The sequence below is a fragment of the Tasmannia lanceolata genome, unplaced genomic scaffold, assembly GCF_043159265.1.
Source record: "Tasmannia lanceolata isolate RefF3 unplaced genomic scaffold, GAP_Taslan_0.1 ptg000015l, whole genome shotgun sequence".
In the NCBI taxonomy this organism is placed as follows: domain Eukaryota; kingdom Viridiplantae; phylum Streptophyta; class Magnoliopsida; order Canellales; family Winteraceae; genus Tasmannia; species Tasmannia lanceolata.
In genome coordinates this window covers 8,408,966-8,420,947 of record NW_027518692.1, presented here as the reverse complement: position 1 = coordinate 8,420,947, position 11,982 = coordinate 8,408,966, and the positions used below count along the sequence as shown (strand labels likewise).

General features: G+C 37.6%; 1 protein-coding gene across 1 annotated transcript; it reads right to left on the bottom strand.

Annotated features, from left to right (window-relative positions):
* Positions 1–464: 464 nt before the first annotated feature.
* Positions 465–9,966, bottom strand: LOC143845440 (3-hydroxyisobutyryl-CoA hydrolase-like protein 3, mitochondrial). Its single transcript, XM_077353784.1, has 10 exons — positions 9,722–9,966; positions 8,685–8,786; positions 8,429–8,501; positions 5,775–5,901; positions 5,590–5,686; positions 5,189–5,318; positions 4,382–4,560; positions 2,777–2,904; positions 2,562–2,663; positions 465–785 (listed from the first exon to the last, which is right to left on the bottom strand). The coding sequence occupies exons 1-10, from the start codon at positions 9,942–9,944 to the stop codon at positions 684–686; spliced, it is 1,263 nt and encodes a 420-aa protein (XP_077209899.1). The 5' UTR covers positions 9,945–9,966; the 3' UTR covers positions 465–683.
* Positions 9,967–11,982: the final 2,016 nt, after the last annotated feature.

Genomic DNA, 11,982 nt, shown 5'->3' with positions numbered 1-11,982 from the left:
TGGTAAAAAAGTGGAAATCATGTTGTTGACTTTGCTGAAATCAACAAATAGGGGCGTCCTTGAAGCTGATTTTTGCAAGGGCGCCCTTCATTCTATCATTCCTCGTACTTTCTCATTAAGAGCATTTGTGATTTTATTTTCATTTCACCTGCCTCAAATATTTACTTTCAAGTTGAGCCAATTGGCCTTGGCCTGCCAAAATCTTCCCTTAAAATCCTTTTGCACACTTAATTCTGTCTGTCTTTTCCTTGAAATGACTTTATTTGGGGAAAAGACAAACAGAAGGGGGCGAAAATATAATCAGCACAACCATGTTTTTATACTAGGCGCAAACTCAATATGTATTGAGAATTGATTTTGTGCAAATAAAAACTGATTATGGGACTCAAAATTAAACGTAATTTTTAGTCCAATAACCAGTTTTGGACTCAAAATCCACAACAAACACAACATAGTGCGGAATATCAATTAAAACACTACTCAAATTAAGCAGTGGTGGTTGCAATAATTTTCACTGATTCCATGGTTTTTCCAGTATAAAACATGGCAACTGATAATTTCATACTGGCATTGCACCGTACAGTCTCATCCCAAATGCATCTAACTTATTCTTTAGATTATTGGAACAATGTTAACTTCAAGCCCTATTATTAGGGGACAAAACCAATCAAATCTTCTAATGATCATACATTCAGTTCATCAACTTCAGGTTGTAAAGGCTCAAAGAGAGAATCCACCTCATTCGGATCAACATCCTCCAATCTTGACGGGTTCCATTTCGGTTTCTGTAAAGAAATCAAATAGATACTGTCAACATCTAAGCAGATTCTAGAATATAGCTCTAAAATAACACTTGAGAAGCAGAAGTTAGAGCGGCACTATAGGGATTCAGACTAGTGGAGAGTGGAGAACAAGGTTTTAAATTTCGGTTTCGGTAGGCACGAAAACGGAAACATTTCAGTTTCAGTGGAAATCTTGTAAAATCATGGAAACACATGTAAACATATCCAAATTATGAAAATTTTTAATCTTTTACAAAACTTATGCAAATGATGAAATTTGATAAAACTTTGGAAAATGTTAGAATAAGCACAAATGCATACTTAGAAGCCATCACATAAGTAAGAAAGCCATGCAAAATGGCTTAATCACACCGAACACCTACTGACATGTTATTGCACATGTCTGGACATGGTTTCAAATTTCGGTTTCGGAATAGACCGAAACCAAATTTTTGAAATTTCAGTCGAATTCCAACGAAATCAAATAAAATAATATTTTATCTCCTACAAAATTTCGGGCAAAATTACAGAATTTCGGGGTAATATTAAATAATAAATAAAATAGAGATTTTGGGTGAAATTCCTTCAATTTCGGACGAAATTTCGAAAAAAAAAATGAAATTGGGCGAAATTTCGGCAGAAATTTTGTAATATTTTGGGTATACCCGATTTCAATTTCGGTTTCTGCCGAAACCCAAAATTTTGAACCGAAATTTTGGATTTTGTTCGAAATTTAAAACCATGGTCTAGAACAGTAAAGTCAATAAAGAAGTACAATATAATGAAGTACAATGACCAGTCTCCCTTCTAAGTACCCCAACTTTATGTCAATACCACAGAGTTTCGAGGTATTACTAGTCCCATGCAGATTTGGCATCCCATGCATAAGATACAGTTACTTTGTTATGTAGCTCAATGATGTCGCCTATCAAATATCATTCTTTAAAATAATGAATTAAATGAAATTCAAATAATATCTTTCCATTTTTTGTCGTTCCGACCATTTTGGTCGAATTTCGGGGAGTTCATAAATTGCAGTCGAATTTCAGCAATTTCGGAGAAATAATGAAAAAAAGGAAATTATGTAAATTTCATTTCGATGGGGGTGGAAATGGAAATATTTCAGTCATTTCGAGGAAATTTCATGAAAATTTAAAATCATGGATTTATCTAGACTAATTGTGGAGGGGGACTCTTTAAATGGCATTAGATGGTTGTAGGGTAGTCATCCTTACCCAAGGAGATTTGCGCAATTCATCGAAGAAATAAGGCCACGTTTTGATACCCACAAGATTTAGATTTGGATTTCTCACATTTGCTGTTGAGATTTGGATCTGGATCAGATCCTTAGATTTCCAAATCAGCTACAACAGTGCAAAAAAATCCGATTTTCAAATCTATTCTGCAAGAAATTATTTGGAAATCAATATTAGTGGCAATTACCTCCACCCTCTCTCTCTCTCTCTCTCTCTCTCTCTCTCTCTCTCTCTCTCTCTCTCTCGTTCAAAATGAGCATGAGGATGAGGATGATTGATGTCTCTTGTATCCAAACTCAAATCCAAATCCAAATACAAAAACATGAGGTATCCAAAAGTGGCCTAAAGGACATAGCAAGGGACAAAGATATATCACATCGGCATGTTAGGAGATCAGCAAACAGCGTGGTGGATAGGCTAGCTAGAGCGAGAAGCCTAAGGGAGAGCACATCCATTGTGTGTCTGTCTGTGATGTGTAATTGTGGTGGTTGGAAGAGGGGGAGGCAGAGGGTGTCAGAAAAACCTGATCCTTATCCACCAAAACTGCCTGAACACCTTCAGCAAAATCATTCCGAAGCGAGGACCTTAGAGCGATACGATATTCAGCCTTCATCACACCACTAAACTACATACCACCAATTACAAGGACAGACAGCGGTCACATTTTCTAAATCTGAGCTTTGATAATAAACTACAACAACGTTTCAACAAAATCAAAATGGAAATTTGGAAACTCACTTTGGACAGATGATGCTCATTGTTCCCGTGGGCAGATGCAACTTGGGAAAAATATTTTTCTGTCAAGCATAGAGAAAAAGGAGCACCTTTTCTCAGTCCTAGAAGTGAATCATTAGCCCATTCTGCCACTGCATAAGAAAGAAATACTAATCAGGACAAAAATAGAATGAATATGCATCTAGTAACACTAAAACACTGTGCTGACGATTTTAATCAGATAACATCCAAAGGAACAAAAGTCCAATATTATCCAGGTCTTTTTAGAAAAAAAAAAGGATTCCATTTTAGAGGAAAGTGTTCCTGAGTTATAGCTATAACTCAAAAACACATGTGGTCCCACATTTTTTTGGGGGGATCCAAAGCATTCATTTGGAAGGCCCTTCCATGGATAGGGTGTGTACCAAAAATCAGCCCTATAGGATCATCCCAACCCTGCCATTTGTGGAGAGAAAAAATGGGCAGAAACATGGACACACATTGTCTATCCATTTCCCCCCCCCCCCCCTCCTTTGATTGGGTTAGGATGACCATACTGGGCTGATTTTTGGTACACACCCTATCCATGAAAGGGTCTTCCAAATGAATGCTTTGGATCCCCCAAAAAATGTGGGGCCACATGTGTTTATGAGCTATAGCTTAGATAAGCTCAGGAACACTTCCCACTTCATTTTATTTCCTTATAATTAAAAGCTTCCCAAAAGTTCACAGCATTCTCAATAATATCATAATATTATCCTGCTTTCATAAGATACCATATCATTTAATTTTTTATTTTAAAATGTCCTTTTTCTTCTGTCAACAAGATCCAAGCCCAAATGTGGCACTGTTACTAGCCCAAAGTGGGTCATTTTTATGTGTTATTTAAAAAAAAGCTTGTACTTGAACAAGAACTCACGGTAAATGATCGTTTCAAAAAGTCAGGTTTCTTATGATTATACAATTAAAATAAGTCATATCATCAAAATTCATATAGCATTTCAGTCAAGAATTTTCATTAGGTAACACCAGCTATCGCAACATCCTTCAATGCATATGTCAGCACGAGGCTAGGAACCCTTGAACAACACCCTCTTGACAGTAATTTTATCAAGTATGATATACAAACACCACACAAATATATAGTACATGTACGTACTTATGTCATACAGAATAAGGTACATGTATTAAAAATTGCATAAGAATTAGAATTTTGTAGTTATTCAGTAGAGCATAGTAGGCTACAAATAACATATTATGGTATCTTGCTCACCATAGCATTTAAGAAAAACTGTTTCAGCTCATTGAGAAATGTCAATGGCTCCTCCTTCAAATGTCCTAGCCCATATGTGTCTCTCGGCACTCTGCAATGGATTGGATACAATGTTTGGATGTATAGGCTCTATTGAAGATAGCCTCTAATCAGGACAGGAGTTCTACATGTCCGAAAGAATAAAGAAGGAAGGGGGGGAAGGGGGGGGGACATTCCAATCAGCCTGAAGTGGAACAAGTTATAACCTCAGGACCAACAAGTTCGCTTGGAAGACCTACTTGTACACAATTCATTGAAATTAGACATGGATTTTCCATAATTCCCCATAAAGTTATTTTGTTTATGTAAGAACATACCTGTAGCGTCAGTACTCAGCTGATGCTTCTTCAGATCTTCCACTATCTCAATGACAGATTTATGTGTGCCAAAGGATGAAATTATTTGAGGTAAGCGCACCTTCAGTTGGGCATCAGACTTAGGCTCTTTTGCATATTCTGCCAAAAGTGACTGGACATCTTTCTGTGTGTCATCAGAACTGGATGCACAACTTATATACGGTTAACATAAGTCACTAATCACTACTTCACTGTAAATTTTGTGCAAAACAAAACAACATATATGTGAATCACATATCCCTTAAGTTTTCTTTTTAAATGATAAAGCACATCCCAGAAAATAACACTAATTTAGACAGAGTGTAAAACCATGAGTTGACAACAATGTCAACAAAGTGAAAACCAGCAAGCCACCAAAGCCATCCATTGTTCTTAAAAGTAGTGAAACTCTGCTAACAATATCCTGTCTCATTTTCCCAATTCAGAATGAGTAACACCATTATAAGACAGCAAATTAATTGTTTCACAAAGGGTGGCACATTTTTTTGAAACAAAAAGGGGTGGCATATTATTGTAGTTCTTTCAAAAAATTACAATAATTATAATAGTTTCATAAAAGGGGTGGCATATTATTGTAATAGTTTCAGGGACATTTTATCATCTCAAATAACTAAGGACTAAGGACAATGCATATTAGTCAATCTTACAAAACCCAGGGATCCCAGATAAATCACTAGTATTCCCAGGATGAAGCATGAAATCCCTTCTTCTTCTTTTTGAGAATTATGAAGCATGAAATCATTAAGGAAAAGATGAATTGGGATATACAATATGAGCCCGAGAAGAGCATTCTTCAATGAACCCAGGTTTCCAGATGGCACGTAGTGAGTTCCAAGACCTACATATAGTGCATCAGCAAGAGAAAAAATCCTTTTTCCAGTCAGTGAAAGATAAGCGCCTGCAACAAATATAGAAGTAACAGCATCAAGAAACAACAATTATAAACAGAAAACATATAAAAAAAATGCACACAAGATTTTCATTATTTGCTGGAAAACAAAGACGAACTGCGAAAGTTGCAAATTGTAAATGCATGGTTTTTCTAACTCAATGCATTGCAAAGTTCATATTATTTCAGATTTTAAGACAATGTTGAGAAGTGAACACTGGTTACAAAGATAAAACTAAGGCAAATTAAGTAAATGAGTTACGATAATCGAAGGACATACCAACTGCTCCTCCTCCCGGACTCGCTGCTGCTATGTAAGAAAATCCAACATCTGGGAACAAGCCAATTCCATTTTCTGGCATGGCAAGAAGGGTCCTCTGAAATCATCTTGAGGGACAGTAAACCTTAAGACATAAAAAATTGTGATTATACCATTCTGCAATGAACTCCGCGCAGAAAACATACCTCGGTGATAATCCGGTACCTGCCATGACCAGAAAGGCCAATTCCAAAGCCCATCGTCACACCATCCATGAGGCTAATGTAAGGCTTTTTGTACTCCGAAGTTTTGCATATCAGTGAGTATTCTGCAGTAAATACCTGCGAGAGTGCAATCAACATCAGTAACTCAAGCCAAGAAAGGAAATAACATAGTTTCATCATTAATGGAGCAAGGTGTTGACAGTTTACTGCCCACCTGGATTATTATGTATTACTACAACTCATAATTTAATATTGTCAAAAAGAAGCAAATGTTAAGGAAATTCATAAATAAAATGCTATACTCAACTCGACTCAACTAAGCCTTTGACCCAAACTAGTTGGTCATAAATAAAATGCTATCTGAAGACAAATTACTAGCATGCATTACAACAATAATTAGACTCAAATGAACAATCATACCAAATGAAAATCGTCTAAAGAACAAAAATGCCAAAAACTAGCTGCTTCGAAACATGGGAATTGGGAAATAAAAAGACACAAATTACAAAAGGACAAAAGTTATAAAGTGCCTGAAGAATCTCCATTGGAACATCATAACTTAATCTCCTGCAACTGATGAGTCCGGTCGACATGGAGGTTTATGGGTTTACTTTGAATAACAGAAATGAATAACAAGTGATGCAGGCTAACCCAACAATCCACACAACAATAATAAAATGAAGAAGAGAGAGATTTTTTCAGTGATAAAAGACGGATTTGTTGGGGTTAGGCAGGAATATTCCAAAGGGGATGCCATGGATGGGACCTCTTCAAAGTTCATATGTTCCAAAACATTAAAAAACAATCTTATTTTTTTTATAAATATACTCCCTCTTGTCGCTACTTAATAACATGTACATAAACTGTTTTCAATAATCTAAAAAAAAAAGAATAAGATAAAAAAGGAAGGATGCATCATGACTTAGGATGCATGATCACCATGGTGGCTTGAATAGGTCTTCCCGCGGAACTTCATTTGATATGAAATAACAATAGATGTGCCATTTTAATATTACAAGGGCTATGCTATGGCAATTTTTTGTTCTATTCTGATTTGAGCTGCAGTTAGTTAGGAATTAAGGTGTCTGCCTGCTCTGAGAGGGTGGCGAAAGGAATAGAAATCATCATAAATTCAAGAATGAGGACAATGTGTGTTGCTTTTACCTTCTAGCTTTGCTGGAAGATGTTTATATCATGCAGGTCAAGTAGACTCTTGGATTTAGGAGGTAGACTCTCAAGATCTTTTCTTGGCGAAATCTTCTATTAACTACTTGTTAAGAGAAGAAAATTCGGAAATGAATAGAAAGTGGTTATGGAAGGTTTATCTGCCTCCTCGAGTTCAATGTTTGTCTTTGAGTGTGATACTCAACAAGATTAACAATTTGGACAAACTTAAGAAGTTGATGTTGGCCAACCACTGTTCTCTTTACAAGAAGACAAGGGAATTAACCAATCCTATCTTCTTGCATTGCTCAGTGGCGAGTAAAATTTGGAGTGTTTTGCTCAAGTGATTTGTCATTAGTTGTGTTCCCAAACTTGGTTAGGGTGCTATTGGCAGGTTAGAGTTGCAATCACCTTGGAAAAAAGGGTAGGGAGCTGAGTGATTATTCCATTTGCAGTGATATCGTCCGTTTGAGGTGGACTGAGTATTTAGAGATCCCATTAAATGTTATTCTTGCTTATTCAGGTCCAATTGGCATTGTCGTTCAAACTAGGTCAAAGGGTGTTCACTTCTCACGGCCCTCAAGATCTTCATTGAGAGGCTTTAATGCTATGATATGTGGACACGGATTATCAAATGAGCAGGCAAAGAATTTACGACACCAATGTAGCTGTTTTACTTCCTTTTTCTTCTGTGTCTCTTAGTTGTATTATACTCCACCATTCGGTAGATCATAACATAAATGAATAGAGTATCATTTATTTCTATCATCTTCTTTCACTCGCAAAGAAAACCTATAAACCTATGATTTAGCCGACACTTTGAATTTATTGCCCACACACGTGTCCTGCCGTGTCTGACACAACATGCGTGTCCACACATGTTGACACTCCTTTGGACACTTTTAGTTTGTTAAATAAATACTAAATTTTTATTATTACAAATTATGATAACAATCTAATTTTATATGTATGTACGTGTCACTATTTCTAGATTTTTTTATGTTGCCATGTCAGACAACTCGTATCCGTGTTGAACTCGACACCGAATCCATATCTACAATGATGATTATATGTACTTTGCATTTCAGCCGTGTCCCCGTTTCTAAATTTTGGGGGTTTGTCGTGTCCGACACTCGGTGTCCGTGTCCAAAAATCATAGCTATAAACATTATACTAGCAATAAAGACGAAATCATAGGAAATATTCATACAGTATCTGATTAATATAGATTATCCGCATCATGGTGCCTAAGCTGCTGATATAGTACAAGAATGACACGACAAGATCTCAACAATTTCTGATTTTTCCCACCTGATAGTGATCTGCTTCACATCACCACTTGCAGATCACATTAAGGTGCGCGATATAAAATGAGCAAGCACTGAGAAAGTCACATAGTAATAACATAAATAGTCATGTTAACATGCAACAGACACGTGTAAGTCGTAACACGAAAAAAAATATACATATATGGGAAGATCTTCTGCACAAGAGGTGTACTTTTGTCCCTTCGTATTTCAGCAACAACACCCTTAATATCCATTCCTGCAATGGCCACGAATTTTCACCCTCAAACCTTATCCGACACCCCAATAACAAATTTCCAAGAAAGCAAAGGGATACTACTAAAAGCTAAAAACTAAAATAAAGTTTGCAAAAAATGGAACTGGGTACAATTAAATGGAGTAATCTTTGCAATAATGAAAGTCAAATTCCCCTTTAAGTTACCTGCTGAAAAGGCACGGGAAGAACTGCTCTCCACCAAAACACATTTCACTCTTGGATCTGTTTCCCATTCATCAAGATAACTTTTGTATTTTATGTCCATCTCTGCATCAGAAGAGGAAAAAGTATCCAAAATCATTACATCCTCCATCAAAATCCCTAAATTGAATACATACTGTACAAACTAATTTCCAATGTTTCCATTAAGAAAAAAAAATCCATTAAGAATATTAGCCAATAAATTCCAGAAAAAAATTCAGTGAAACTTAACTAAATTCCCACCCAAAAAATCAAAAAATGCACAGAAATTACTACTCGTAATAGCAAAACAAAAACATGCGCCACTTATTGAAAGATCCCAACAATTCAAGTTCATAAGATCTTTGGCGAAAACAATTGAACGAAAGTTAAATTTCACCCATGCAATCCACGAGATCATAGACCAGATTTTCTAGCTATGAAAGCCTAGAATTATCAAAATCCTAGCTCAGTAAGCTCATACGGGAACAAAACTCTACTACTCCTTCCGAAATTCGAGAATTTGATAAACAGAAGATGAAGGAACTAGAAGAAAGGAAAAAAAAATCCAAAAATGCACAGAAATTAGCAATCGTAATAGCAACACCAAGAACAACAAAATCCGGGCTCTAAGCCCAAAACCATGCTTAAAGCCCTTACAACAACCAAACCTACACCACTTTCTCATCACAAAAATTCAATTTCATAAGAAACAAATGAAACTAAAGTTAAATTTCATATATGTAATCCACGAGATCATAAACCAGATTTTCTAACCATCAAACCCTAGAATTCTTCTCAGAGCTAGAAGAAAGGAAAACCTAGATTTCAATAATTCAATTTCATAAGAAAGTAAAATTTCATCCATGCAATCCAAGAGATCATAAACCAGATGAGAACATAAACAAGAATTTCCAACTATCAAACTCTAGAATTATGAAAACCCTAGCTCGGGAACAAAACTGTACAGAAAATGGAGAATTCGAGGAAAAGAAGATGAGAGAGGTAAAAGAAAGGAAAACCTAGATTCATGGCGTTGAGAGCTTTGGGTCGATCGAGTGTGATGAGTGCGAGGCCATTGGGAAAAACGTATCCTTTGACGAAATCTTCGGATCCTGCCATGGTGGAGATGGAGGTTTTAAAGTAGTTGGAGAGATGATGAAGATTTGGTTTGTTGGGAGAAAGGATTGCAGACAAGGAAGAGAGTGAGAAGGTCTGATGGAAGTGAGAAACAAGAGGACGCATCTGTTGTTTTGATTGAATAGAGCGGGTGGACAATGTACAAAATTGATAAGGGTAGTTTAGTCATTTCACGTGCACATAGATAAAAAGGGCCGCAATGAATTCACCCCCGATATTTTTCAAAAATCGAATGTACAGCCCAACACCATAGGAAATAGGTCTAGGTTTCCATCAAATGGACAGTTTGGATCATCCTATGGTGCAGTCTATTTTGGAAAAATACGGGGTGAATTCATCCTAGAAGGGGGTTGAATTTATCACCGGCCAATAAAAAATAGGGAAATGATAAGGGCGCTGATATTCCCCCCCCACCCCCTCTCCCCTCGACGGCTGGCAAACTTTAAACGTTAGGCTTTAACTTTTCCCACCATCTGACCGGTCTCTCTCTCTCTCTCTCTCTCTCTCTCTCTCTCTCTCCACACACACAATAAGAACAGTTGGTGGGCCCAACAAAAACCGTTGGTGGAATGGTGGGCCCATCTTTGAACAACATAGGGCCCGCCCATACCACACCATAGGATAATCCAAACCGTCCATTTGATGGGCCATAAACGTAAATAGGTTGCGTCCCAAAATATCATTTCCATAGGTTGATCCTAGCCCTCCGATATAAATAGAAACTACATCTTATGCAACCTCTATAGATTGTAGGGTTGTGATCATCCTATGGAAATGATTTTTAGGGCACAACCTATTTACATTGTGGCCCATCAAATGAATGGTTTGGATCATCCTATGGAGTTGGTTGTAAAGTAACATTAAGGCCCGTCCAGACCATAGGATGATCCAAGCCATCCATGGTTTGGATAATCCTATGGAGTTGGTCGTATAGTAACATTAAGGCCCAATCGTAGGCCCCACCAATATTTTTCAAATTGAAGCGTACAGTCCACAACATAGGATGATCCAAGCCGTCCATGGTTTGGATCATCCTATGGTGTGGTTTGTACAGTAACATTAAGGCCCAATTTAGGCCCCACCCATATTTTTGAAATTGAAGTGTACCGTCCAGACCATAGGATGATCCGAGTCGTACATTTGATGGGCCATAACGTAAATGGGTTGTGCCCCCAAAATCATTTGCATAGGATGATCACAACCCTCCAATCTATAGAGGTTTCCATAATAAGCAATTTCTCTTTATATCTGAGGGCTAGGATCATCATATGGAAATGGTTTTTTGGGACAACCTATTTACAATGTGGCCTATCAAATGGACCGCTTGGATCATCCTATGGTCTAGACGGTACACTGTCATAGTGGGTTGGATTTGGGCACCAAGGAGGAGAATTTTGGGGGCCCATCAATTGTTCCTGTTGTGGAGAGAGAGAGAGAGAGAGAGAGAGAGAGAGAGAGAGAGAGAGGTCTATAGGTGGGAAACGTGCACTACATCAGCAAAAAAAAAGAAGGAAACAAAACGGGGAATAGCCGTTAAAGCCTAACGTTTAAAGTTGCCAGCTGTCGGAGGGGGGGGGAATACTAGCGCCCAAATGATAAATGTGCCCCTTTTCATCACCACATGGGACACCCAACTGCATTGTCCAAGGCCCAGCAAGCAGTTTCTCCTTCTTTCCTTCCCAGCTCTCGAGGCATAGGAATCCGTTCCCTGCCGACTCAGTTTGAAGGGGGCCCTGTTCGAAAAAACCAACAATCGTGGCAATCAAATCCGTTGAATCGTTCTAACGTGAAGTACACTAGCCCTCAGCAGTCATTCATACACTGTTGCTGGGTGTCCCAAGTGATGAAAAGGGGCGCATTTTATTACTTCCCAAAAATGATTATGATACCGAATATGGAACCAGCAAATACCCGCTTCACACCTTAACAGCCACTCTTTATGTTGGCTATTTTTTTTGGTTGGTTTTTAGTATAACAAAACTACCCTCCATTTCCATAGCAACCCCCTAGCTAAATAAGAGCAACAGCCAGCCCTGAAATGCCTTTATGCGAAAGTCCCTCGCAAATACCCTAAAATATTGATGCACGTAAACTGTGGATAGGCTATCCAGTTTTGGATAATTTTATCTTAAAACTATCTTTT